The sequence below is a fragment of the Botryllus schlosseri genome, chromosome 7 (genome assembly GCF_051294905.1).
Source record: "Botryllus schlosseri isolate E-star chromosome 7, Bs_hap1, whole genome shotgun sequence".
Lineage (NCBI taxonomy): Eukaryota > Metazoa > Chordata > Ascidiacea > Stolidobranchia > Styelidae > Botryllus > Botryllus schlosseri.
In genome coordinates this window covers 2,328,063-2,355,300 of record NC_137242.1, presented here as the reverse complement: position 1 = coordinate 2,355,300, position 27,238 = coordinate 2,328,063, and the positions used below count along the sequence as shown (strand labels likewise).

The window sequence follows — 27,238 nt, the reverse complement described above, 5'->3', positions numbered from 1 at the left end:
ACATTGAACCAAAGATGAGAGTAGCTCATTTTCACGGTCGTGCTTTGCATTTTTAAACAATTCTTCGAATGATTTTAACAAAAGAAGACAATAGGTCTTCGGCTTTTCGGTCTGTCTTCATGTAGGCTATTAGTAAATCCGTACGAATTCTGTTGTAACTATAGACTAATCATTCCGTTACGCAAGGTGGTGTCAAGAGTCATTCATGAATCATGATCTCGTCTCTCAATAGTGAAATGTCTGGATAAGCTTCTCAGTCCTCATGCCCTCAATCTAATCAGCCTCAATCAAAATTAAACCATGATCCAATCCGGATCGTGTTTCTATCCCCAGATTTACTGTCCAAATATGGAAAAAAAAATCTGTTAAAGTTGAGCATTTCTACCGACCATGTCTGCAATAAGCAAATAATTACGCATAACCAAGGTATTGAAATGTCTACTAATTATGATACGAAAGCCTGATTCATTGCAGAAACCACACAAAGTAAAATTCATTCGATGGCGACAATGTAATCAAACAAAATTTCACATTTGTTCATCAGAAATTTACAATCCTACCAGGCACCGGCGCTTTTGTAAAAAAAAAACGTATATTAACCAGCGAATCTTTTTTTGTGCAGAAGTAATATAAATACTGACTGTTTGAAAATATACAGCAGACTTGGAGTTATCGGTGTGGAGTAAAATTGTCCGGACATTGTCTACCTGTATCGGGATTTCAACTTTTTTTTCGAGTGCAGAAAGAATTGAAACCGAAAATGTTTGGCCGAACCTCAATACCGTCCTTGTCTCGAGTTTTTATTATTTCGTTCTGCGCCATGCTCCTTATGTATCAGCGTATCAATGCGCGCAAAGTAATTAAACGCAATGAGACTGCGGCGAGAGAATACCTTATGAGCAAATCCACCAAGATGCCGGCGTCGTACTTCTTTGAGCAGCTTAGCCGCAGAGAAGATGCTCCAATATTGTACGACTACCGAGGAGTAATGGAAACATCGATATCTACCAAGGAAGAACCTTACACAGACGAAGTGGTGTACGATTACGAACCCAGCTACGGTTCTGATGAATCATCCGGCACTAGGGAAGACCAAGATATCTTACATGTGGAAAATCCACCTTGTACCGGTGATAAACCATGTTCCACTTCGAATCAAGATGATAATCAAGTACTTCCAAATCAGCAGGACTACCAAGCACAAGCTGATTTCGGAGACCGACAAAATAAATCATCGACGCCGGTAGAAAAATCACCATGCACAGGCGGAAGTCCATGCCCAAGCTCGACCATCACGCGCGAGCAAATGGAACAGTTCGTCTATGACAGGGTTCGAACCAACATCCTGAAACAGCTGAACATGAAGGAGCCTCCGAACGTGACCATCAGGGATGTAGACTTGAATTCTCCGCCAGTGCAAAGGATCTTGAGGAAACACGGAATTAAGAGCCATCGACGTCTCGACGACGAGCTAGTGCGAGAGGACGATGAGGGCGTGACAACGAAACAGACTGTCATCAGTTACGCTAAACCACCGCGTAAGTTATCTCTTTCACTGATATATACCAGAGTTAGACCTTTAGATAATTCTAGATTAGACTAATTCAAGCGAATGACCGGTGATCTAATTCTAATATCATTTGTGGAATGTTTCTATGATCTCGTTTTCATTCTAATGTAATGTCTGGTTTTCCTGAAAATGCTGCAGAAGAACCGTACAGTGCGAAACGAGTCAAGCCTGGTGCGAAGACATTTGTGATTCTCGTGCTCATAAGAATGACCTATGTGAACTATGGAAAACTGTTTAGCTATAATTCTAATACTAATCTAATTTGGAAAAGCTAAACATTTTCTAGTTCTCCGAGTCTGAACTATCCGCGTCAAAGCATATAAGAGCGTATCATAGCACATGCATAGCGTACCAGTGATGAGCGGATAGTGCTTTCCGAGACTCCAAATCCCTCCGACAACTTTAGTGTCTGAGAAAAACTCCTTTCGACTCCGAAGAGTTCAATCCCAGACTCCCAGATACTCCGATGAATCTCGTCAAGTAGCCTATCCGAAACAGTGGCAAGCATGGTACACTTGGTAATGTGTTTTAATAAATTAATGTAATAATAGGGTTGGCCTCATAGTATTGTCTACTCTCCAGTCCCCAATTGCATTGCAGATGGCTGATTTTTATGCGCTTGGCAATCGTTTTTGCATGTTACCCGTCATATTACAACTTTACAAGGTGTCAACTGTCTGTGTTTTGTTTGTAATCATAATCAAGAGTGTATTTGGGTCAGAGCTATTCAAAGATATCGGAGACAAAAGTTACAATGCTCCGAAATTCTCCGAAAAAATATCTGTAGTAAACTCCGACTCAACTCCGACTGTCCCAAAATCGGCAAAACTCCGCTCCGAATCCACTCCGACTCCGCTCCGATGCTCATCACTATAGCGTACCATATAGCTTCGCTCCTATACTCTAGTGATAATGAAAGTACCGTACTACACACCAAAATCTGAGTTTTCAGAAAATACACATTTTTAATCGGACACTGAATCTGCAATGTTAAATGGCTCGTGACTAGTATTATGCACATGATTTATGATACTGCACATTAAGTATAGAACACCATACGAAATCATTTTCACCTTACCACTTTACATTGCATACTGCAGCCGCATCAGTAAGCATATAGGGCTGCTGATTCCGTGCACCAAAAGACGCGAACAACACATATGTTTTTTTACTGAGATAACAAAATGTTTTGATCGCTCTTTCGAATTGATTTCGCAATTATTGTACCTGTTGAGAAGATATAGAAATTCTTAATCTTCCCTATCTGTATAAAATATCGAAAATATTGCCTATTTTTCTGGCGATCAAATCTCGTACTACGTTTGCAATGCGTAGTAAGCAGTACGCGGTGTCGTAGGGTTTCGTTACCGATTGGTATTTATTTTCATAGCGATCTCGCTGAAGCAGGAATAGTTCTAATTTGGTCGATTGCAATCTTTAAGATTACACTTAACTACGAAATCTTGTATTTAGAATAGTAAATAGTGAGGTAAAGTTGCTAATACTCAAAAGTCAGGGGTCATAAAGATTGCGTAACCCTATCGTAGTCTATTCACGCTGATCGTTGCGTAAAAGAGAGAAGAGATTTATTGATACAAGAGTGTATACTGTATAGTGTAGTTGTTCAGTATAAATGAAGGTGAAGGGTCAAGTTACACGCTTTGATTCTGTTTTGAATTACCAGTATAATGTCGAGGGCAGAAGAAATTGTTGAATTATGACAGTCACAGCACCCGAACGTTATTAAAGCCTCGGGAAATGATGAATAATGCTCCAAAAATTGGTTGGTATTTGTGCCATCTCAGCTCGTTTCATGTCTCATACGTCACAGAGTATATTAACATTCGGCACAATGCCAAATGCTCTTATCGAACCGTTTGACAGGGATGTGTGAAACATTTGAGATACTAGGAGAGCACAATAAACTACAGTTTGAATTGATACATTTAGCTTTACGTTTTGCGATAACTTAATTATTTTTGAATAACATATATCCTAATTGGCGATAAAGTCCCACCCTCAAACGATAGGTGAACCAAATACATAACAAACTGTACAGAATCTTCGGCTTCTATACATCGAGATATTATTATTATTATTGTGAGATTGTTGACAATGTCATATTTCAACATTTATGAAATCTGGGAGGCGAAGTATTTTTCGTAGAATATTCATTACATAGTGTAGCAACAGAACAAATGCAACACAACAGCACATATATGATTATCCGAAATCCATTATTTCCGAGTTCATAATTACCGTCAATTATCCCGAGATATGCGTATCTTGCGATACGATAATGCCTTTCAAAATGCGATGAGATATTCACGCAAAGAGTGCGAGTATTACCGCGTAACAAAGGATTTGACGACCAGCTATGCTATTATGCACACCATAAGACGCCGTAGTAGCAGCGTTTAATGAGGATTATCCGCAAAATTATAGCTGTTGCAAAAATGCTAGTATTTCGATACGTGTCTCTATAAACAATACACATAGAATACATCACATATATGGTTTAGGTGAGGCTGTGTGTTATTTTCACAAAATTATTTTTTCAACTAATACCAGTTCCGAAACATTAGCAATTACCCATCGAGCATACCAACCTTGTGATCTTTTCCTCGACTTGGTAACGTGTCAATTGTGGGCGAGGCCCGATCACTTGATTACTGTTGTTTTTACGAAGAGAAACAGAAATATCTTTAAATTGATGTCACTCGTGGATTCGTCCTTTGAAATATTGTCGCCGAGAGATAGCTGTCAAATCCCTGGCGTCATAATTTAGTGTTAGGCTATACTTCCGAAAGCGAAAAAGCTACTATTCTGCATTCCGAGACTTGGCAGTTGATACAAAAATAACACAGTGTTTTGCCCATATGCAGCAGCGCGATTTATCACTTGATTATTCGAGCAAAATTCGACAGAAGCATTCATTAACGATCGTTTATCCCTGGGTTTACCAGAAAATTTTTTTCGCTCATTGCGCGATTTACCTCCAATTCATGGCTTTTGGTCTGAGTGTAATCCGAATTTCATATTGGAGAACTCTCTCATCAACAGTCATAACCTTCCATGCCATCAAACTATCCGTTGGGATTGCTAGCACTCCGGTTGCATGACGATAAGGGGCGCGCGATATTTTTCACTGTCATAAGGGGGGGGGGGGCGTGTCTAAAAAAGTTTGGGAACCACCGGATCAAAATGTCGCGTTGATTTATACCGCGGTGTAAGTCTGGCGTCCTGGTTTAATGTACCACGGGTGTGAATTAGGGCGGGGAATGGACTGGAGCCGGATCAGTGTTTTTCTGATACGGCCGGAGTCGGATCGGAACCGGATCAGTACCTTTTACTAAAATATGACAGCCTGTCAAATTTGGTGAGCATCGTTTCTATAGACAACCTAACACTTTCATGAGGTGAACAGAAAATTTTGAATTTTTTGATTATTTATTTTTATATATTAAATAGAAACTTTCTTCTCCTGTAGAAATCCGGCTACTAGCTGGAATTGAACCAAATTTGGTGTGTAGGCTTAAATTAGGTAACCTAACAATTATATCAAGTAGCCAGTGCAATTTGAGAAAAAAAGTCATTTTTGAACACCCCTATTGTACATATGTAACGTATATATCTACGTGTTGAATTTTGAATGCGGTTGTGGCGATATCCGCTCTGCCAGGTTTATTTATGCCCGCTGTCCATGTAGAATTGTTTGAAGAGCTTCTTGGAGATACTGGCCTTCAATATACAATTGAATAGCATATTCATATTGAAATAAACCCGGATATTTTCGGCTCATACTCGTCAGGGGTAATCGTCAGCCACTAGTAGAGAATTAGAATTAAAAGTTCTTTCCAATTCTCAACTAGTTGCTGACGATTACCCCTGGCGAGTGTCAGCCGAAAATATTCGGGTTTATTTCGACGTGATTAACTGAATATATAGTATTCAACTGTAGAATTGTTTTCGTATCGAAATGCATAAACTAAAGGAACGCAAACTCTATCTCACACACAGCGTAGACCTATACACATTGGCTAAGATCCGACCAAATCGATGGCTGCGTAATTCACACCTACTATCATGTCCTAATGATAACTTTTCATTGCGTATTTAAGATTCTTTTCCCACGAGTCTCGGTCTTCGTGACTGTAAACGTCTTTGACGCTGACCTCAGAGAAAGGTACTGCGTGTAACTTAGGCGAACGAATTATGGTGATTACAATGGTCGTTCTCGGAACGGGATAAATATTTGGGACACCACAAAGGAAAATCATGGGCGTTTACAACATACAAATTCAGCGGATCATAGAATGCTAAAGTTCAAGTCTGCATACTCACTTATATAAAGATTTAGTAAAGTATCAATGCAGTTTCATATCTACGAATTAGTACATGAATGTAGTCAGAGTTTCGGCGAGTTTCTGTACAGCTTTGAAAAATATAAAAATACCAATATAAATAATAACCTTTGTCAACCACACGTAAACTAAACCACGCAATTTTTCTATTAGTTATGGGACTTCTGTTCAATAATAAATTTACTTTATGCGAATGACAGGATGGCAGCTATAAATTATTTGTAATAATAGTTGTTATATCAGTGATGTTATCATAATAATAGAGCGATTTACATGTGGCAATCCGCGTTCTTGTGTATTTGCCATCGTCATCGAATTGTTTTCGGTTGAATCGTTTTGAAATGTATAGATTGAGTGTAGCACACATCATGGAATATTTACCCCGTTATAGCGTTTGGTTTTAAAATTGTATATCAGCCTTTCGGGATTTAGAATACACTTACATGCCGGAAAACTGTACGGTCCGAAACTGTTTAGTTAAACATCACTTAAGCGATGTTCGTTTTGAACTTTACGCCTCTACAGATTTGCGCTCGAACGGGTAATTAATCCTAAGAAATTACTTAGCCTGTGTGGAGTGTGTTGCACCGCCTAATTTCGGAAATGGGAATACAGATTGTATGTTTGTGATAAGGGTTTTGTAATGAGCACTATATATGATAAATTGAGATTTTGAACTATACGAAAACTGAAGTTGCAACATTTCATTTCTAATGTGTTGATGCAATTTCGGTACGATAGCCTTGATAGTGGACAATATGGATATGCATAAAACGTAGGTGTCAAGATTTCATTTGATTTTATGTCATCTATACCTCGTGCATTTCTCTCATGCGATATTATAGGACAAGAAACGCGAGGGCGAATAAGATTGTGTCAAATACATATATGCAACAACCAAGCTTGGTACACTCCTGACGATTCAGCGGTGTGAGATGCATGTGATTTCTTGATTGACTTCGCGCACTTGTTTTAACTGACGTGTAATATCTGGTACAAATTTCGTATAACTTGGTTCGAAAATTCATTTTTCCCTTGGGTCATATTCACAGACAATCGACTGTGTATACGCAGAGAGGTGCAATTCTCAGTTCTTGTAATCTATCAGCCGTCGAAACCGGCTCACAGTCATAGATTTACGACTTCGACTCTCTGTGGATGCCAGCTTTACGCTTTTATTGAAGTTATGAAAAGTATTCTTGGCGCTTATCTACCCATCAGCGATCAACTTGATGGAATGTGCATAGACGACAGTACTTGTTATCTCTTTTAATTTAAACCACTCAGATAAAAACATAAAACTATAACAAACCCTCGCCCTAAGCGAGAACAACTCGCTAAATATTGTGTACATCCTACAAGAACACGACAGATAGCTTCCAACCCGTGGAGCTATTTCGCGAATTCGATTTGTTAATGTTATCGATAGTATCGGACATTGTGGTGGCGGTCCATCTTGCGCCACTTTTCGGCTCACAACAAGCTGCATGCAGTTTCGAAAATCTATAGTATATATATGTGTATACTTATGTAGCTCGCATTGACTGGTACGCGAATTTCGATTACCATCTTTTTCGTGATGGAATCGTGTCGATGACGACGGTGGTCTCACGATATGTTGTCAAATCGTACACTGCCCCCCGAAGCAGATTTTGAACTTGAAAAAGAAACGCGAAAACTGGGAAATTGAATGAAGTTCAGTTCATATCAAATCACGGTTGGCAAATGTATGTACAGCAAACTTGGCTCGTTTCGCACTCCATAGTTCTCCTGTATATTTCACGAAAACCAGGAATTCGATTAGAAGTATTTCACAAATTAGATTCGAATAAAAATTAGATCAAAGAATCATTTAACAAATTACATTAGATTAAATCACCGGCATTTCACTCAAACTAGTCTATAATCAGACTGCCCCGGAGCTATCACTGATTCCAAAGATAGGAAGATTCCCGGTTCCCAACCTGTTTTACGCCGTGGCCCCCTATGAAAAATCAATGACCCGTCTATTTTTTTCAACCTTATAAAATAATTAAGAAACGGTATTACAATTAAAAGATAGGTAGGTAGAATGACAGAATGATACATAAACAACACACGATAAACGTTATAGAACATCCTTGGTCATGCACATATGTAAAGTCTAACTTAAGATACCTTCCATCATACTTCCTTCTTTTGGCAGGGGTATAGCCATTGTGCCAGTTTTAAAATCTTGATATTAATAACTATGGTGCAAAACAAAGTAAAAAAAACCTTCGAGATCAATAAATAACCTATTGCTGTACAAGTGTTTTGATTAAATTTCAACGTATTTCTTTGTTGTTTGTGATTTGGAGGTACAAAACTTCAGTACACAATTGAAGAGTATATTTATATTGAAATAAACCAAGGGGTCGTCAGAAACTAGTAGAGAATTGTTAGCACTCCACTTCTGTTATAGTAGAGTAGGCTACTGTGGACTTGGAGATGATAAATTCTTTCATAGCCCCCAGGTTGGTAACCCATGGCTTAATAGATACCATTTCTTTTTCAGTTACCCAGGAGCTGTCCGGAATGCACTTCACGTTTTCCGAAGACGACCTGACGTACTCTGTAAAATCCGCCGAAATATGGTTGCACGTAAAAGGACATCACGAAGGCAGACGAAACGTCACGTTGGAGTTTTATCGTTATCAAGAATCCAGCAACGGGACCCTTGTGAAAGTCAAGTTCAACCGAAAGAAAATCAAAGTTCACAGACACGGAGAATGGCGGAGATACGTGATGACCAGTGAAGTGAGCAGGTGGTTTGTGAACCCGAGTTCAAATTATGGAATCGATGTAATCTGCCCGGAGATACCAGATCTATTATCCGGAGTTGACGCGGTCCATAAGGTAACTTGTTAACTCATGCTTTATATTATGCTTTATGCTAAATGATGTATTGCGATTATCAAGCATTTGTGACAATTATGTTAGCCTGTTTGAGGTACAGAGCTTCAATGTGCGATTGAATGATATATTCATATTGAAATAAACCCGAATATTTCCGGCTGACACTTGTCAGGGCTAATCGCCAGCAATTAGTTCAGAATTCAAAATAACTTTGCATACCAACAGTCGTGTTGTGAGTACATTTCGTTTGTACATTTCGTTTGTTTGGAGATCATGCACACCGTGTTACGTAACACAGATACGAATAATACAGCTTCCGGTTTATACAGTTTATAAGGGTCCGCAACGATATTATCTTTAGTTACACGTAATCATACGTTTTGCGGTAAGACATATATACTGGCCTATATTTATTTAGGGAAATTTTATATTTATAAAGTTTCTTACTCCCCTGTATGGCTTGGTAGAATCGAGTATAGAGTATTCGATTATTGCATATTATGACGCTATTATAGTTATATAGATTGGGGAGTTGAAATATATATCTTTGAAGAGCTTCTTGGATGTGCAAAACAATTGAATAATTGAATAATACATTCACATTGAAAGAACATTGTATGTCCAATTCTCTACTAGTTGCTGACGATCACCCCTGACGAGTGTCAGCCGAAAAGATTCCGATTTACTTCAATATGAACATATGTGTATTTTGTGAACACAAACAAAATGATGCCAGGCGTGCATACATTTGTCTCTTTCGACCACGACTATTTCATAACGTGTTACGGCAATGCTGCGGGTCGTGTGTTACTTCACAGAAATATCGTTTCCGCGAATATTCGTAGCCCTGTGCAATCTAGGCCTGCGTAATACGTAAGAAATAAGCCCCGGCGGGGCGTACGATAACTTAATAAGCCCCGGTGCCACGCGTAACTTCTTTTGGATGGTTAGATACGACGAATCGAGGTCTGAAAGCTGCCATGGTGGCAACAAAGTATCGAAACTGTCTACTGCTCGTTCACAAAATAATTATCAGTGTGATAGGCGTGTAATTGCGTTACTAGAAAATATAGACTCTCACAACTCGACCCGAACCATTACAATTAACACACGGCTCGTATTCGACCCGCTATGACAGACCTACTCCTGTCATTTTTGTAGCATGAATAATAATACATAAATGATTGAATGATAAATCAAGATCAAGGTATTAGGTTCCGTCATTGAGACTGAGACAGATTGATAACATCAGTCTTATTTTCGTTACTGTCATAGCGAAGATCGGATTAATAACGTATAATCGCGATTAGCGAAGAAGATCCATCACATACTAATCATAGCAAACGCTACGCGTCATGCGATACGGTGAAAAGCATCGCACCCGTACGTAGAGAATACGAGAGAATCAAACGGCTTCTCTTCAAAATAATTCACAAAACGTTACGCCTCTTGACGTACGGCAGAATGGCCGAGCGGTCTAAGGCGCTGCGTTCAGGTCGCAGTCTCCTCTGGAGGCGTGGGTTCGAATCCCACTTCTGTCACATGTCTTTTCTCAAAATAACAATTGAATGTTATATTGATTCTGAAATATTCGGCTTTATTTCAATATGAATATATTATTTAATTGTATATTGCAGTTCTGTACCGCCGAGTAGGTATTCATCAAATTCATCTCGAACCTAATACATTGTTCGTGATGATGGGTCGGTCGAAGAAAAGTCTTTTCAAATATATTCTGAACGAGTCGATGGATATTAATTTAATACATTTCAATGTACAATCCTGTATAGCTTGGATGACCGTAGTTATAGTAGGTATACGGCCTTTGGTATAAGAATCGGGAGACCCAAGACGACGTGGTTACATATCGTTACACAAATACACATACACAATCAAGCGCGAATTTGTAGTTGGCATGGCCCATTACCGATATAATATATTCGAAATCTAAACGTATGCGGAAGTGTCGCGCGTCAATTCATTTCAGGTTGACTGGATTGTATGTATGTCAGAGATGAGCATGGATTAGGATTAGGTTTTGAAAAAACAGGATTTGTGAAATTTTGTCGGATTTGGATTGGATTTGGATTAGACATTTTTTTCAGAACGGATTAGGATTTGGATTGGATTGAACTATTTTCTGGGAGATTGAAATGTCGTGTGGCGAATGGCGACAAACTTCATTCAGATCAGTTATTAATGTACTTATGGTTACTAAGTTATCTTGAATCAAGTGAATCGTTGGTTGTGAAAGAAAATTTTCGAATCCCTCCATTGCATAAATTAATATTTTTTCTGAATTTCTAGTTGGAATCGGATTAGGATTGGACATGGACTTGAATATGAAAAAGTTATGGATTATGATTTGGATTTGGATTTGAAGGTTCGGATTTGGATTGGATTAGGACATAGAAATTTCAAATCCGCTCATCTCTGATGTATGTATGTTCCCATGTTGTATTTAACAATAGTGCCTATAAAAGTTTTGTGCGCATTGGAAATTGTTTGCCTACACGCACGTCGCACAGTTATCAGTTACCGCAACGTTTGGTTTCGTCAATGTGTGAGATTTGTAGCAGAGCCTGCAGTAAAATATAACTCCTACATATTGGAATACCTTTTCGTATATTGCATCTTGTGCTCCGAGTATGCTGGTATCGTAATATAAGCACTGTGTAAGTGTTCATGTGCAGTAGTGCACTGTGCAGTGTGCACTGTGCACGTGCAGTGTACGTATACCGTACACGCTCTTGTGGTACATCAAAGGGAATATTGTTGGCATATCTACCTGTCGTTACAGTTATGTGTAGTTAGCGATGAAATTTGCCTCGGTTGGTGTATTTTCGGATCAAAATTACGACCCATTGAATAGCTCACCATCCCCGTGACCTTGGTCATGCAGACATGAAATACTAACGAGGCTGCGACTTGAAAATTATTCCGGAATTCCGTCGGTGCGATTTCTCCACACAATGTCATTATATTACCTTCGACCAGTTCCACGTATCTTTAACCGTGAAAAGATGTCGAATTTGTCATGTAAAGATGATGCGATAGATGTGAACTCGAACATCGTGACAATCGAACTACAGTGCAAACAGAGACGCGCCTCTAGCTCGAAGCCACAAAATCTCTTCGCCGAATAATTGCTCCCATTATATCAGAGTTACAATCAGATGGGAAATATTTGCATGCCCGCAATGTTGTACAAGATGCATTGTATACCACTTAACAATTTCGATTTGTTCTCATGGTGTTTATGATTAGTACATCTATGGTAAAGTCGAATATCACCCATTATGACTCATTATGAGTGATGTAGGAAGTTCATAAATGTAGGCCTACCTTTTATGCGACCACAAAGAATATGTCAGTTCTTTACATCGCGTTAGTGATAATTCGGGATGATGTGGGTTGATCACAGATATATGTAATTTCTAGTAACGTGCGTAGCTTTGAACTACATGTATTGTATGCTGCGTTACGACCAATCGAGGTTTCAAGGCTTCCACAGTGGTAAATAGTATCGAAACTATAATTCCCGTGGATAAATTAACTCTTAGTGGCGACGGGCGTCTAATTTCATCACTTGAAACAATCATCTCCCACTATACTCGAATCATTTTGCGCAGTCCTATTTATGAAAGTTCCATGTATCACAATTTGGTATTTACTTACAGAAGCCTATCATGGAAGTCCAAATCGAGCACAACAGCGTCAGTCGTCGCAAGAAACGGGGCGCATCGCTAGACTGCGACGTAAACTCCAAAGAGCGCAGCTGCTGCCGTCACAACTTGACTGTATCTTTCGAAGTCTTGGGCTGGCACTGGGTGATCGGGCCCAAGCATTTCGAGTCGTACCACTGTTTCGGAGACTGCGTGTACCTGAATTTCCACGGGAATTACCAGAGAATGCACTACATGGCGGGGAGTTCGCAAAGCCGATCGTGCTGTAGCCCCACTAAAATGTCGCCGATCAAGCTCCTGTACTTTGACCACGACGAAAACATCGTCTTCAGTAACGTCGAAGATATGGTAATACAAAAATGCGGCTGCGTATAAGGCAGACAGTGCGCCAACACCCAAGGAGCGCCGCATTGCTTCGGGCCGGAGGATGGTCGTGTTATTTACACGCATTGCGATGGACTATACGCGCTTGCTTCCAGTAAAAATGAGCCGGGATGGAAAATTGTGATTTTATAACTCATGGATATGTTGGAAATGCATCAAAATGCGATTAGTTTTCTGTGTCACGGATATACGAAGTTGTGCATCAGATTTCTGTGTATTGAATAACTCGCAAATACCCCATCCTTGTCCTGTGCGGCTTTATAATGCGCTTCACCTATGATGCTTGTGCTGACTGCATAGCTGTAAACACTGTTAAATGGACACGGTGGGCAAATATTCCCGTGGTGGGAATGTAGGATATTCTCCTATATTTCCGGAGTTGGATGTCTGATAACATCGACACGCCTTCCGCACGTAGCGTTATGCAATATTAATAGTGTTGGGGTTGCTTTTCCCTCACTTAGGCGATGTTAAGTTATAACCCGCCCAGACGAAATTCATTCATTCCTACCGTCAACGTATCAAGCAGTATTATCGTTAAGCGAAAGTTCCATTATTATATTGAGAATTCGAGTCGCTATACGGCTAGAATTATACGTAGAAGACGCTTGCATCATGTGTTTGATTTATATCGCGGTGTAAGTCAGAGGTATAGTTTCTGGTTTGTGTAAATTCACACCCGTATATCACGGGCGGTACACCGGTGTGAATAGACACATTTTTTCGCCAAGAGTGTACGAACATCTAAAATGTCGTTTTCCGAATAATGTTTCACTCGTCGTGTAGCGTTTTTAGTCGCGCATTTTCTTCACACACTTTACGAACTCATATTTCCCTTTGCGTTTCGCCTCGCTTTGATACATTCGAACTCGGTAAAAATTATATTATTGCCGAGAACTACCAGCTGAAGCTGAAATTGTTAATTATTTAAGCCTACATATATACCTGGCACAAAATGTGAAATTGTTTGATATTTAACTTTTTTTTCGTTTTTCCCCCTTCAGATTGCTTAGCAATCAAAATTTCAATTTTCTCGATGGTTGTGGTTAGTGTGCTAAACGAATGACTTTAGTCAACATTCCGCGCACTGACTATTTAGCTATTGGCCTTCTTGGGCCAATAACCAGAGTGAATCAGTAACATTATATGTATGTCAACTGGTGCTAAGTATATATATTTTTTATCAACGGCTGTAAGTCGTGATTTATGGTCGGTAACGGGATCAGCCTGAGCTAAACCAACTGCAATTCTGAATGATTTAAAAGATTCAATAAAGTCCGAATTGAGAAATTCGAGAATACATGATTTATGCCAAAATCGTTTCAATGTCGAAAAGTCAACACCCGAGACTCGACACAAACCAATGGAGACGTCATATTTACGAAAATTACACACCGCACAGTTATGCAACTATACGTATATATATAAGACGGGTAACGAATGTGAAAACCTTTTTTTCCAAAGGCACTTAAGCGATTAACTAATTTGCGACGTCCCGGTAACATGAAATAGAGACTACTATATTGAAACTAAAGACGAACTTTTGATCTGACGCCGCGAATATACGCTTCATTATCTGAAATACACGCGCGTTAATTATATGGGAACCGTACCAGCTTATTTTTGGTTACTTTAATATTATTTCATCGTGAGTTCAATGATTATTATTATAGCGATAGCACATTATCGTCAATAAAATGTTTGACACAAATACGCGTTTTATCTGACAGGTTTTCGTTTACTACAATGGATAAGAAAATATTATTAATATTATTACTGTTATTGTAAAATATAGGAGTGGTAAAAGAAGCTATATGTTTCAATCGTGGCGCTGTTTAGGCAGAAATTTTATTTTAATGCGCCACGTGTACTCATTGGAGTTTAGTTGTAAGGTGTGTCAAATTCCGCATAGATATTTATTTGAGAAATTTGGAGCAGTTCGTTGGATATTGATAATCAACTTGAAAGCGACTGTATTGGACATCCGACAAAATACGCAAGCTAGGCCTGGGTTGTTCCCGAGTCACAAGTCAATTCTACTTTTATAGTTTTGACTCGAGACAAGTCGAGTCATATTCCGTTCGCCACCGAGTCCAGGTTTGGGTTCGAAGGTGCGAGTCCGAGTCACAGTGCTGAGACTCGAGTCCGAATTCAACCCACCGTGTTCTCTGTTCATTATCGAGGTCAAGTCAAGTCAATTGCGACTCGAATCGAGTCCTGAATCGAGTCATTACAACATTGGGCTAAACCACATTTCCACATGTTTGTCTCGCCACGTATGTTCGATCTCACAATTAAGATATTTTGAGGGATACTGAAAAACCTACTGCTGACATGAACCACACAAATGTACTGAATAAAATGCGGTTTGCGTCGCAAAATCATTCTTATACTTCAAGTTTTTATGTGCGTCTTTGCAGACGACTGACTCATAGCGTAGCCCACACTCGAAGGTAAAACATTACATGGACTAGGACATTATCAGCGATTACACTCATAATTATCATTTTGAGGACATGCCGACAAATTTTCCACTCAGGTAACCTTAAAGATTCACTTGAGATCTCTTTCCGTACATTTCATTTTCGGTATTCAATGGGAATTCACTCGCCACAAAATGAAAGATTCCAACGCAGGAAAATCTCCCTGTAATAGGTATTCCCATTACTAAGTTTATGCATCTCACTTGGATACTACATGAAGAGGTGGTCAAAGTAGTCAGCGATGTTACTAATGAAGTAAAAGTAGTGCTGTAAATAGTAGATGAGGACGGAGCCCAAAACATAGCCATTCGAGTAAGTAGTACAAGTATACTGTATAGGCAAATCTTAATTAATTACCGCAAAAAATAGAAGTACTCCGTTACTGCTCACCTCTGAGTATATGCTTTAGCTTCCGATGGATCAATTGGCTTTCTGACGTAAGCGCTTGTCTAATTTGAGATCCATGTGGATATTACTGGCAGATGCGTTTGGCAGAGAGACATTCCTTATCGGCTGCAAGTGTTCGCAGCAGATTTTATTTGTGGAGACCTCGCGAAAATATTGTAACCACCAATCAAACATTCTAAACCTATCGGCTTGTTTCGCGTATCCTTGTGATTAAAATTTTCTGAAGCTTTTTGAATGAATTTCAATCTCGTTTTTGAGTCGTAAAGGTGAGATAATATCACGTTACTGGTAACGGTTCTCGTTGAGTCATTAAGACAGTGGTTATTACATCATATATATATGCTATCGTCTATTGCGAGCCGACTTATTCCAATTATTTGTGGAGCTGCAATTAATTAAAAATAGATGCATTATTGGCAGAATATATATCGCAGAAACAAAGACAGATTATTACCTAGTCTTAAAGAATGCGAAGATCTTGAAGGCAATGCAGCCGGAAACGTCAGAGACAGTCGAGAACCATCTAATGCGCGGTCAGGATGAAAAAATAAAACACAATGACAATGAATTACAATTCAGCAAACTGCGATTTATTAGTTTCAATGCCAATTTCCGCAGCGCCGACAATCATTTTATGTGGGAGTGTCAGCTTGGCAGCTCATGAATTAAAAAACTGTCTAATGCTGTAATTTTGGTGGTAACCGACGTTCGTAAACCGCTACAATTTCGAAGTACCGCTTTCACGCTTTCATTATAGGCGGCGAAGCGCACAAATTTCCGCATTGAAGCTGTCTCGTGTGTTGAAGCGAATCACAGATTGCTGGTCCTAACAGAATAGAGATTACAAACAGGATTAAAAGCTTGCAAACATAAATTATCGCGGATAACGAATAAAGAATAATCAAGCTCGTGGCCGATCATAATAATCGATTCGATTTCAGAAGAAGTACCATTTCACTTGTGATTATATTCATGAACTACGAATTCGTGTTGTTTTGTCTTAATTTATGCAGGGGAGAGGGTTGTAACAAAGTCACATGGTTTCAAGTCACAAGTCAATTTTACTTGTATAGTCTTGACTCGAATCAAGTCGAGTCATTTTCAATTCACGTCCGAGTTCAAGTCGTGGAACAGGGGTTCGAGTCCGAGACATAGTGTTATGACACTAAGTCATGTTAAACCCACTTTTCACAACTCTGCTTGGCGATATCAAATAATATATAATATAATATACTAATTTTCCTCACTTTTACCAGTATCTTGTCGTCTTTTCAAGTACTAATATGCGAAATTCCAATACTGCGGTACATTCACTATACTTTGAAATTACAGTGAAATGTCGGCAGTTGTTGTTGGTATTCATGGTGTTTTTCGACTACAACGGTCATTTATACCTTCTTTTTGATCCCGTAGCTTCCGACTTGTAGCACGGCCCACTTCTATAGGCTTTTTAAGACACCGCTTACGCAGATGAGATGGCAAGGAGAGCCCAGATAAACCTCCAACACTTAAGTAGGAATTCTGGAGCCGACCTCGGTCGAATTTGAACCCACAACCCATTGGTGTTGCTGCTGTGGAATATATCACTGCGCTCTCTCGCTACACTTGAAATGTCAGTCTTGGACGCCCCTAGTTTCGAGTCATATGATTCGGTCCGAGTCATGAGCAATGACTCGAGTACAAGTCGAGTCAATACACAGATTGACTGAAGTCGAGTTGTCAAGAAATCGCGACCCGAGTCGTTACAACCATGGTTACCTACCACCTCTACGCGCACTGCTATATGGAAGATCCTTTGGAACTCTTCCCGAAATGCATTTCGTTTTCTTTTGCAAATTATTTGAACAAGCCATTTGTGGTACAGAACTTCAGAATAACGCAAAACAATAACTTCATATCGTTAATTTATTCACTTAAATCTTTTCGACTGACTCTCATCAGTAGCGAACGTCAGTGATAGGGTGAATCAGATTCGAAATGTAAGAACTATTTTGTCTGTATGACGTAATAATAACAAAAACCAACAAGTAGTAGACAGGCAAGATACGGTAGTAACGGTACAAAACAAACTTTAACGAGTACATATTCGGTTATAAATAACCGAGAACACAACACACAACATTAATGAAATATTCCAAGAGTGTAGAGGCGTTCCTTCTGGCGATGGCGACAGAGAATCGGCTTTCGCAGCTTTATGATCGTAGATTACGACACACAACCAACCAATGGGTATGCCGTAAAGTAACCCTGCTTGCTATGCATGACGTTGGTCAGTGCCATCAGTATACAAGGTTGTTGTCGCGAAATACGCGATTTCGAGGTATTCCGAGGTCACATGGTTTCGATGTGCACGAATGAATATCCGCTTATGGATTCACTTCACACCAACAATGATTAATACATATCGGTAAATAGTTTTGACGCGTGCCTATACGCGTACACGCTGAGACGAGGAACAGCGATCGCACGTGCTTTTACTCCAATTCAATCTCGATATTTCATCCAAGGCTACAGTCAATAACGTCATGGCGAAACAACAACTTTCTTTCAAGAGTTGCGTATGCTAATCCATATCAAGATTTCAGATAATGTGACATTAAGCTGTGTTCAGTTCACGTCAATTCAAGATAGTTCCGTTTTCATCCAGTTCACTTTCCATGCGGTAGGATTTCGTTTTTTGCGACGTTTATTAGCGGAATGTGTACGTACGGCAATGGCTAATATCGTGGAGTTGTATCAGTTCACCATGAGTTGCATGCAGTGTCAAGTGCTTATGTTTGGGTTAAGTTTATGTTTCATATCTTCTTAAAGATATCATTTAATTGAGTGGACACCGAACAGCATATAAATAAACGCAAAGCTGCACTAGATTACTCTTAATACAACCAAATACAGGGTTACCATATTCTGGGATCCGGAAGAGAAGACATACTAGCTTTCAAAGCTATAAAGAAGTATAAATTTCCAAAATGGAGGACATTTTCGGTTTCCTGAGAAAGGAGGGAAAACCCCTCCTAAAGGAGGACATTGTGGTAAACCTACCAAATGCTCCAATGCGTAACTGAATGATCAATGTCTAGCGGGCAATCAGTCAGCTGTTCAATTACTCGACCACGTAAAGTAGGGTGGAGTCCGCTTTTAAAAACAGTGCAATTTAGGGATTAGGGATGTTGCATAGGAAGCGTGACGTATTTGTTGATTTGCTGCGAAAGTTTCAACAATATGTTCATCGAACTCCTGAAAATCATCGCTAAAGTCAACTCTGATTTGGTGTTAATCATATTCGGAAAATTTTATATTTAGAAACTATCCACGGTAGACTTTGGTATGCCCGTACAGAACAGACACACGCTTCGCTGCAAGTTAAGGGAACAACGTCTCTCAATCCTAATAGCTTGCGATGAAAAACCTAGCAATTATTATATTAAAACATAACTACTTCATGTTATGCTACAGCACCCAAAGTCCAAGAGGCGTTGCCGGAAGCCACAATGAAAATATGGGAGGTCCATCTCTACCTTTAGCGGAATGACGATTTTGTCAACTATGCGATGACCAGACCATACAAATCCATTGGGGCACAGTAAAAACATATCACGGTAATGACGAAAACTTTCACTCCCTGCATATATAGATATATCATGTATAGACTTTTGTGATTATGGGTAAAAGCGTTGTGAAATTGTCAGCCTCTGTTGAACAACACCCGAAACAGCACTGACGACATTATACCTACTTTGTTGCTCGACTCCAATCGTGCGGCCTACTACGACTTTGCAAAATAATGCGTGATATAAGTGATGCACCGGTGAGGAAATCGGGAAACAGCTGCGGACAAAGATGTAGCCGAAAAACAACTGTTATACTGTCGATTTCGAAACTGAAATGGCCGTGATTTTGCATGCCGATTGGCGTTGTGACAAGCTCGTAAATGGATATATTGTCAGACTTTCAAGTTTTTACGTTAGCTTTATATATTACATACTGAACCGCCTATTGGTGTTCTAAACATAGAATATATCAAGAAGCTAGAAATTGGCAAGTTTGTGTATCAGTTCCATTGCGGTTACTGTCCCACAAATTTCAACGACCACTTCACCTCCGAATCAAAAGTGTACCTGTACATCTACAACACACGCGCGTCCTCGAAGACATGATCCGGAGGGAATACAAGAAAACGCATTGCTCTATCAAGTAGCCTATGCCTGATCTGAAGTTTGGAACAGCTATCCGACAGTCGTCGAGCATGTTCAGATTATCCACATTCAAGTCGAAACACAAGCAATTTCCACCGAATCAATGCTAGTCGGCTCTCAAGATTACCGGACCACAATCTAGCACACTGGTTCTCAACCGGTGTGCCATTTACGTCTCGCAAGTGTGCCGCGAGCGATTTCTTCGGAATTTTGAAATTATGCGCAAAATAATTAGATTTTATAGCAAACGATCAATAATCTAAATCGAGCTTTATGGGAATATCGAATGTAAAAATGGAATAGCAACGACCGATTTTGTAGCTTCGTTCCGCTTCGCTGAAGCTTTATTCAGACTTATTTTGCGCTAGGGACTGCAGGATTTCTGGCAATCCAAAAGTTATCTTCCAAAGCGGAGAAATTACTGAATCTGGTATTAATCGAAAGCTACTGTCGCACTGACTCCGAAAATATAAATGAAAATATGATCAGGCACTGAACCACCCAGAATTCGCCCTCCATGTCTGAATTATCGTCATTGTCCGAACAATCGAAGAGCCGCAATGGGTCAGTGTTATGGTCATTGTTTTGCAGTCATCCGATTGTTCTGAACAATGCATATTTTAGATGTTGAGGGTGATTTTTCATTTAAGTACGGAGTCCGGCCATATTTTCATTTATATTTTCGGAATCAGTGCGACAGTAGCTTTCGATCAAGACCATATTCAGTAATTTCTGCGCTCTGGAAGATAACTTTTGGATTGCCAGAAATCCTACGGTCGCTGCCGCAAAATAAGTCCGAATAAAGCTTCAGCGAAGCGGAACGAAGCTGCAAAATCGGTCGTTGCCATTCGATGTCTACATTCGATAATGTGTGAAGTTAGTACATTTGACAAACCGAAATTGATATTATGCCGGCAATCAATATCCCCCTCGAATTCGCTTTATACCGGGCAGATGGCGTGCCTTGAAGGCTGAATTCAGTCTCCCCGATCACCAGCGAGAAATGAACTCATTTGGGATTGACGTTCACGTTTACAAATTCGAATTTTAAACATGGCAGTCCACATTGTGATTGTTAGGTATCGTGCTGGCACTTCCGTTAATACGTAGGTTTGTAGCACAATGTTGTGTTACTGTCGATGAATACGATAAATGAGAAGTAAGGTTGATCAAATTATATCAGTTAACAAACCTCTTCGCCGCTGAAGTTATAATCTTGGTTGGCTGGAAGTATATTTGAACTGTGGGTTGCTGCCTGTAGAACTATTGAGGTATGGCTATCCTCGGGCGTGCTACGCGATCTGCGTGAAAATGCATTGTGTAGCCTGGTATAGCCCACACCTCTACGCCTCCATATTCGTTAGCGGCAATCGTGTTCGACCTCTTCGACCCAATGCTGCAGTGCGGGTAGATTTATTGTCAAACAAATCTTATGAAATCGTATCTAAGGGCAGTCCGAACTTTTTGTAAAGTCGTATATCAAAATCACTCTATTTACTTCCGTCTGAATACGCCCTGTTTGTTGTAATCAAGAAGGAAAGATATTCTTCCCCGAGGGACACGACTTTCTATCACGGTTTAGTAAGCTATATGAGGGACGCTTTACATGTTTTCTTCTAGAATTGAAAAAATGGAGAAGTTTATTTAAAAAAAGGAAGTACAGAAACATTTTGGATTGACTGAGGTGGGCACATTAATCGGCGTCACTACTGGGTGATAATAAGTATTTTGGTAGTTTGCAGGCACCGTAAGACAAAAAAGTTCAGAACCATTGTGATGGTGTGCCGCGAACTATTTTTCATTTCCAACGGGTGCCGCAAGGTCAAAAAGGTTGAGAACCACTGATCTAGCATATCGACCTCGCCTATCAACACATGCCTCATTCATTTTCATAACTTCCCTTATGTTATCCTTTCTTAAACCCAGTGTAGGCTAGTTAGCCGAGTGCTAAATTAGTTGGCCTCTGTAATCAGCAATGTGATATGTCCATTGTCCAACCGTTTATGAAAACAAGCATGCTCATCACATAAGTTGGTATCAAACGAAGTGGTGGTGTCTGTCATATTAGAACAGTCACTGTGATCTACAGCGGTGTTTATTCAGCCATTTATTCAACCATTTGAAAGCAGCAGGACATTATAATTAGTTTCAGCTTGAAGCATAGTAGCAACCAACGGTCTGCGAAATGCTCGGAACAGGGTTGAGGGGATCTGGATAACTCATATGGGCGTGATGATTACAGGCGCTAGGTACTGAGACTAAAATCGGTTTACGATAATATACCGCCACCTGGCGAGTAAAGACTATACATTCTTTCCAATTGCTTAATTATTGTTATAATCGGCAGTTTATTCATACTTCATTGTTTCGAAATACCACAAGACTTCGATGCTACGAATAAAAAGGGGCCGAAAAGACAGGAATCGCGAGCTGCCCATGCATTTCGTTAATTTACCAGTCAGGAAATCCAACAATAAATACACAATAGTAGGAGTAGTACGTGTTCGCATGTAAAGTATACCGATTTTATATGCCCCCTAGTCCTGATATTTCTCCACATGAACTATGCGACTTTGCCTACAAATGTCAACCCTGACCCAATAGCCTTCAGCACAGCACACACTTCTGTGGAATTCGGTAATTTACAGATATATTTTGACCAGATGTACCAAATGAAGGTGACAGTTACCAAACCAGGGTTGTAATGACTCGAGTCATGACTCGAGTCACGATTTTCTGATGACTCGACTTGACTCAAGTCATTTTCTCAAAATGCGGGAATGACTCGACTCGACCCGAGTCAATATGTGTATTGACTCGACTTGAACTCGAGTCATTCCGCATGACTCGAACCAAGTCATATGACTCGAGACTCAGACGGCCAAGACTGACATTTCATTGTAATTTCGAAGAATATAGTAAAGTAACCACCTTATTGGGGCATCGTCTATTGGTACTGGTACTTGAAAATGCGACCAGAAACTATTAAAAGTGAGGAAAATTAGCATATAATAGAATGCAAACCATTCGATATCACCAAACAGAGTTATAACAGTGGGTTCAACAAGACTTAACTGGAAACTTGGCAGTCAACACAATGACTTGGACTCGGACTCGAGTCATTATCCTATGACTCGGACTCGAACCTCTTCTCGATGACTTGGACTCGGACTTGACTCGGTGGCGAATGGAAAATGACTCAACTTGACTCGAGTCAAAACTATAAAAGTGAGATTGACTTGTGACTCGGAGCCTTGGGACTTGGTTACAACCCTGTACCAAACACAAAAGTAACTATAGAACGCCCCAAAAGAACACATAAACTTGCCGTGACTTGACATCTAACACCTTCACAAAGTTCGTAAATACAAAATATCCCACCCGTGTCCCCAAATACGAGAGCATATAGGAACGATAATTAAAAAGCAGGACAATAGAACTCAGGAGGAATGGTGTCCATAATACGATAGAGCAGGGGTGGGCAAACTTTTGAGCTCGCGGGCCGCATTCAACATCTGAATCCCTTTGCGGGCCGCACTATATAAAATTGGGATCATATATAAACCAAAACGCAATTGCTGGCATTTGATTATATAGTGAGGACATGGAGATAATGCTTATATTTGAAACAAACCAAACATTGCTATGATGATATCGCACACGCGCCAGGAACAATAGCGAGATTTCATAGGCTGGTCGACCTCAATAACCAATTTGTCAAATCTATAGAGATAAAAGTCTGTTGTCCTGATTCTTAGAACAGGATTGAAATTTAAATTTGTGAGCAGTGATCTGTTCATAGATTTACTAATTCTGCTTTGGGTTCAGTTCCAGGAGACACAATGCTGACAGCATCATAACCATGTTAGCTTCAAACACGCTTCTACTATATGTGTATAACCCCCCCCCTCCCCCCTTATCGTCATATCACAAAACGCAACCAGGATGCTATAACAAACCTAACGGATAGTTTGGTAGCATGGGAGGTTACGACTATTGATGGGAGATTTTAAAATATGAAATTGCTACTAAATACAGAGCAATAATTATGAATTGGAAGCAAATCGCGCGAAGCGCGAAAATTTTTTAGTTGAGTTCAGCTTTGCGATCCCCTTCAGATGCTTTCATGACCCAAAGGGGCACGCGTCCCCCAGGTTGAGACCCACTGCCTTAGAATTATCATGGTGAAATATACCTAGAAAAAGTTTAATCAAGTCACTGCATTAATTCGATTTTTAGTACGCATTTCATCAATATTTTTAATAAGTTTCTTGAGACTCTCGCGGGCCGCACAGAACGGTGTTGCGGGCCGCATGCGGCCCGCGGGCCGTAGTTTGCCCACCCCTGCGATAGAGTTATAATGCCCATGCCAATGTTCCAGGATAGTAGGCTACACTCTTAGCCATATTCGCTACCATATTATATAAGCAAGGGTGAATTGATACTATAAACAAAATCTATCCTTACATATGATAACAATTAAGCCTTCATCGGAGTGTTCCTCGTATTAGCAAACGCTTTATACGCAGTTAGGAATTGCTGCTAAATTTTCTGCAGATGATCTGAGGATTGCATGATTAGCTTCAACTCTTTCCGAAATTGAAACGTGACGGAGGGCCATAAAATGCAATTTCATTATCTTTCAAAATCATGCGGTGTTGTGTTATTGTTTGTAACGCAGCGAAACACTGTGCCGAGGCAACAATGCGTTTAAAACAGGCGGAAACCGCGTAGGGTTATCTATGAAAGCGGCCGCAATGCAGTTCCGCTTAAAAAGTCTTATCAGCGTGAATCTGCAGCACGAATATTGTAGTTACGCCACCGCATACAGACGCAAATTTTGTATTGTTTGGTTTGCATTTTTCATATCGTGTGATAACCAACGTCTTCTTTCGTGTAAAACGCTTTCTAATGGATGAAGTATCTTTTTGTCCGAGAATATTAACTGCGAACATGATGACGCGATTACTGTCAAACATTCGAAACTGAAAATTCATTGCGCGCAGCCCCAATCATTTGGAAAACCACGTACAATGGAATGGAGGTCAAGTAACTTGATATATTCAAGATAATTCACTGGATCAGCAATATGGCGGACGATGTTCCACCGTACCATCCAATAATAATAATATTCATTCCGTCTGATTGCATTCAACGCGGTGGTGTGCAACTTTTACATTGACCACGAGATGGAACTGCTCTCTAAAATATTTGATTTGCTCCAGCACATATGTGAGAACGACACCGCTCATGTTTTCATTCTGGGAATTCCGCAACACGAAGATATGTACTCGGCAGCATTCCATCTAATATCATACGAGAAGCAAATGCAGTTTGAATTAGGATTTCCGCTCGAAATTTTCACAGGATTAACATGAGTTAGAATTATAGCATGGAAGGATTGAAAAATTTAGTAGCTATTACCTCAAAATATATATCACAATTCCAATCACGTAACTATATAGGTCCGCAAACTTACTTTTTTTTCAATTTGCACTCCCATACAACATCTTTATACTGAGCAGGCTTGGACAATTAGATTAGAATTAGATCTACACACTGTTCCAAATTATTGTAGAGTTAGAATTACGGCTACACCGTTTTTCCAAATTACATTGTGATCAGAAATACTGAATTCGCGAAAATGTGGACATCGAATCAAGTTCATTTCAAATCAAATTATAGTTTATCCTCATGAGCACGGGAACGGCAAATGTCTGTACAGCAAGCTCGAATCTTTTCGCAGCACCATACGGTTCTCCTGCAGCATTTACATGAAAACCAGAAATATGGTTAAAATTAAAATGAGAGCGCGAAAACATTTCACAAGTTCGATTAGATTACTGACATTTCGCTCTAATTATTGCAATTAGACAACAAAAATTATAGTTGTTACTGAGACTCGGGAATAAGCTTATATAGCACTTCTATATATCTCTGCTGGAACTCTACGGATCAGTTTGAGTGAGACCAAAATGCAACACTATATTTTTTCTCACTTACATAAACCAATATATGTGACATTTCAAGCCTTATTTGTAGAATAGTACCAACATTTTAAGTTACATCATGTATGGAATGGCGAAAACGGACCGCACCAATGGTGGCGCACGTATAGTATAGTGACGCAACAATTCGTAACGAATCAAGTCTTTGATTTCCGCTGGATATTTTGCTTCACGCACAACACGTCAGATAAATCAATCTCTGCTATCTCATAATTCTACGCTATAATTCAGCAATATTGCAAATCATCCCGACCTCTAATCTTGCAAATGTACTCTTTCCGCCTGAAACTGCAATATTTCGAGGTAATTTCTGAACATGCAAGTCTTGCGTATATGACCTTGAAATTTATCGGAATAAGCCAATTAAACATTCTGGCTACGTTTCAGCTTGTGTCCGGATGTTGCGTCACGCTACGTATCTTTGCGACCACGAAAACAGGCCACCTCGTTCGTTAAGCATGTCAATCAATGGAGATATGCAATTGCAAATGTATCATCTAACACAGTGCCTCGCAATCTTTTTCCGTTCTCGACCCACTTTCCATCCAAATGACATTGTGCGATCCGCCATGAGATATGACAACTAACGAAAACGTATAATTCAACTCACAGTGTGCCGCTGTTGTTGTTTCATGGTATTCATGGTGTTTTTCGACCGCGATGATCATTTACACCAGGCCGATATTCTTTAATTTGATTCGGTAGTTTCGCGGCCCACTTCTAGACTTATTTATGACACCATATACGTGGATCAGATGAGGAGGAGGAGGAATCTACATAAACCTACAACACTTGCACGAGCCTGCACGCGTCGCGGCAATTGCTGGTTCATTGTGACATCAAATCGGAATGGATTGCTGCATTCTCAACCAACGGTCGCAAAGCCTTTGGAGGGAGGAATTCATTCCAATTTTCAGGCATACATAATAACAAACTGTCCAATTTCGCGCTTCAATCAACATGACAGTCCCGAAAATCTGGTTCATTAATTATTGTGACCAGGGACACGTGACCTGCGGCTATTATGGTCTCAGAAACTATTCAATTTATAGGATGAGGACGTGTATTTGCTCGTCTAATCGTGAGAACATAAGGTGCTTGGCATATTGAATAGGAAACTGTGAAATTGAGAAAATCTTCGCGACCCGCACCTGAAATAGCTTCGCGACACATTGGTTGGGAAGTAGCCTACTGATCTAACACACGATAGTTATCTTTCAAAATCCTCGTAGATCAAATGAGTAAAATTATCAATCATCATC

General features: G+C 39.8%; 2 protein-coding genes and 1 non-coding gene across 3 annotated transcripts in view; 2 read left to right on the top strand and 1 right to left on the bottom strand.

The window, feature by feature from the left end:
* Positions 1 to 18,663, bottom strand: part of LOC145442254 (autophagy-related protein 9A-like) — a 67,064-nt gene extending 48,401 nt beyond the window's left edge. The window contains exon 1 of the mRNA XM_080320155.1: positions 18,647 to 18,663. The gene's annotated coding sequence lies outside the window, so the exon portion shown is untranslated. The remainder of the gene's footprint in view (positions 1 to 18,646) is intronic.
* On the top strand, positions 567 to 14,592 carry LOC145442261 (growth/differentiation factor 8-like). Its single transcript, XM_080320165.1, has 3 exons — positions 567 to 1,538; positions 8,471 to 8,811; positions 12,492 to 14,592. Exons 1-3 carry the CDS (start codon positions 761 to 763, stop codon positions 12,870 to 12,872), a joined length of 1,500 nt encoding a protein of 499 aa, XP_080176291.1. The 5' UTR covers positions 567 to 760; the 3' UTR covers positions 12,873 to 14,592.
* Trnal-cag (transfer RNA leucine (anticodon CAG)) lies at positions 10,270 to 10,352 on the top strand. Its single transcript has one exon. It is a non-coding gene; the product is annotated as a tRNA-Leu (tRNA).
* Positions 18,664 to 27,238: the final 8,575 nt, after the last annotated feature.